Source organism: Lathyrus oleraceus, chromosome 2, assembly GCF_024323335.1.
Source record: "Lathyrus oleraceus cultivar Zhongwan6 chromosome 2, CAAS_Psat_ZW6_1.0, whole genome shotgun sequence".
Lineage (NCBI taxonomy): Eukaryota > Viridiplantae > Streptophyta > Magnoliopsida > Fabales > Fabaceae > Lathyrus > Lathyrus oleraceus.
Genome location: NC_066580.1, coordinates 162,014,496 through 162,017,159, shown reverse-complemented (window position 1 = coordinate 162,017,159; position 2,664 = coordinate 162,014,496). Strand labels below are relative to the sequence as shown.

Sequence of the window (2,664 nt, the reverse complement as noted above, 5' to 3'; positions counted from 1 at the left end):
TCAAGACTTGGATGAGCTTTTCTTCTTGGATATTCTAAAGGCTCGAGTTTATGATAGTAGGACATTTTCCTTCAGGTTAGAGAAAGACATATTTAAGATTGTGAGGAAGTTGTTTCAACTCTGTTTCCTTCTTTGGTTCTTCATTCTCCTCACTAGATTGAGGTAGGTGTAAATCCTTCCACCGACGTGGTTGAGATCCTTTCCATGGGGGTTGTGCATCCAACAAGGCTAGCACTTCAGATTCCCCGTTGTCTACCTCTTTATCCGAATCGAAAATGGATAAACTCAACACTCTTTCCAACGGTGACTGTGGTGTATGCAAAGGATTATCGCGTGTCGTCACCTGATCCAGAACCTCTATAGTATGACTGGTACAAATATCATCCGTGTACCTCATGGTGTTTCAAACATCGATTTTCAATTCCTCATCATAAACCTTCAACGTCATTGTTCATTCTTCTATGTTTATCAAGCACCATCCCGTCTCCAAAAAGGGTCTCCCCAGAATGAGAGGGATCTCTTCATCTTCCGGCATTTTAAGAATTACAAAATCCACCAGAAATACAAACTTATCAATTTTCACCAGAACATCTTCGACAATGCCATACAGTTTCTTGACCGAATGATCGGCGAATTGGAGTGGCATCATGGTATCTTACACAACCCCTATACCAAGCTTCTTGTAAATGGATAACAACATGAGACTCACACTAGCTCCCAGATCAATAAGCGTTTTGTTGAACAACCTATCTCCAATAGTACACGGGATAGTAACAGCTCCTCGATCTTTCTTCTTTATCGGAATCTTCATACCTTGCAAAATAGCACTACAAGTTCCGGTTAGAATAATTGGGTTAGTTTCGGTGGTATGCCTCTTCGAAATGATGTCCTTCATGAACTTGGGATAAGTAGGCATTTGTTCAGGTGCCTCCAACAAAGGAATGTTAATCTCCAGCTTCTTGAATAACTCTAAGAATTTTTCAAAGTTTTTCTCATGTTGTCCTTTTTTCTTGTTTCTAGTAGGGAAGGGAAGCTTAACAACCGGCTTGGGCGCAATGACTGTTTCTTTCGCAACCGGTTTTGATGCTACCACTTCTTCCCTAACAACTTCATTATCTTTGATCTCAAGGTCCACTTCGATCAATTGGTCTTCCTCTTCATCCACTTCCTCGACAACTTCATCCGATTTACCATTTCTTGTTGTCGCCGTGCTCACATTATTATGCTCTCTAGGTTTTGTCACGGTTGCACTAGGTAGAGCACCTCGTGCTTGAGAAGTCGAAGCTAGTTGATGAGCGATTTGACCCATTTGGACTTCAAGATTCTTTATGGATGTTGTGGTGTTTTTTTTATTGTTCCGGGTTTCTTCTTGAAATTGAACATTATGAGCTGCCATTCTTTCAATAGCAATTTCCCAATCAGCTTTCTTAGGGGCCTGTTGTTACTGTTATTATTGATATTGAGTTTGGTACTGACCATGTTGAGGAGCGACTTCTTTTTGGTCTTTCCATGAGAAGTTGGGATGATTCTTCCAACTCGGATTGTATGTGTTGGAATAAGGATTATTCTGCTTCAAAAAATTGATTTCCTCCACTTGTTAAGGAGTTGAAAAATAATATACAGTTTCGTGCGGACCACTACAAATTTCACAGCAGACAGTAGGAACTGGTTGGACCTGCGCCATCTGTTGGGTACCTATATTCATCGCCTTCAGCTTCTTATCAACTTCAGCAGCTATAGTATTACAAATTTTATTAGTTTCCAACTTTAAATCTATAACCCCTTCTGGTTTGCTTTGACACCTATCGTACAACTCCATGTGCTCATTAGCAGCAATAGCTTCAATGATCTTCTTGATACCGGTGGTTGTTGAAAATTTTGTGGAACCACTGGCTGCAGTATCAATCAGTTGTTTGGTCTTTATTTTAAGACCATTCACAAACATCTGCATTTGTTCAGTTGCATCCATATTATGAGTTGGGCAGGCCACCAGGACTCTCTTGAATCTCTTGTAGGCGTCTCCCAAGGTTTCCCCATCCTTCTGCTTAAAATTTAGAATTTCATACCTCTTCCGCAGAAATACCGATGCTGGAAAATAGTCATTCAGGAAGGCTTTTTCCATTTCTTCCCAAGATGTGATGCTATCGGCAGGTAAGGAATAAAACCATTCTTCAGCTTGTTCCGCTAAGGTAAACGGGAACATTTTCAATTTCTTGGCTTCTTCGGTGTGACCATTAATTTTTAGAGTGTTGCTCATGGTCAGAAACCTCTACAAATGCTTGTTTGCATCTTCATTCACCTTTCCAGTAAAATGCTTCCTTTCAAGTTGATTAATGGTACTCGGGTGTAGTTGGAAATTACCCATGTTCACTGGTTGGTTGACAATAGTTAATCTGCTGGTTTGTGCATTTGCACCTCCGTAGTCTCCCAACAATCTTTCTGGTAGCGGTGGAACATCAACCATAGTTTCGATCTCTCTATCAGAACTTGAATCTGAACCTGAATGGATGGAAAGGTGTTCTTCGTCTGATTCCAATCTGGCTAATCGAGCTTGTCTGAGTCTTGCCCGCAAGGTTCTCTCAATTTCTGCGTCAAAATGAAAATCAGTTGAGGCCTTACCTCATATACAAATATTAGACACATCGAAATAAAATATTCAGAATA

General features: G+C 40.4%; 1 protein-coding gene across 1 annotated transcript; it reads right to left on the bottom strand.

Moving 5' to 3' along the window:
- Nucleotides 1-655: 655 nt before the first annotated feature.
- On the bottom strand, nt 656-2,257 carry LOC127122417 (uncharacterized). Its single transcript, XM_051052757.1, has 3 exons — nt 2,084-2,257; nt 1,622-1,945; nt 656-1,435 (listed from the first exon to the last, which is right to left on the bottom strand). Exons 1-3 carry the CDS (start codon nt 2,255-2,257, stop codon nt 656-658), a joined length of 1,278 nt encoding a protein of 425 aa, XP_050908714.1.
- Between the last annotated feature and the right edge of the window lie 407 nt (nt 2,258-2,664).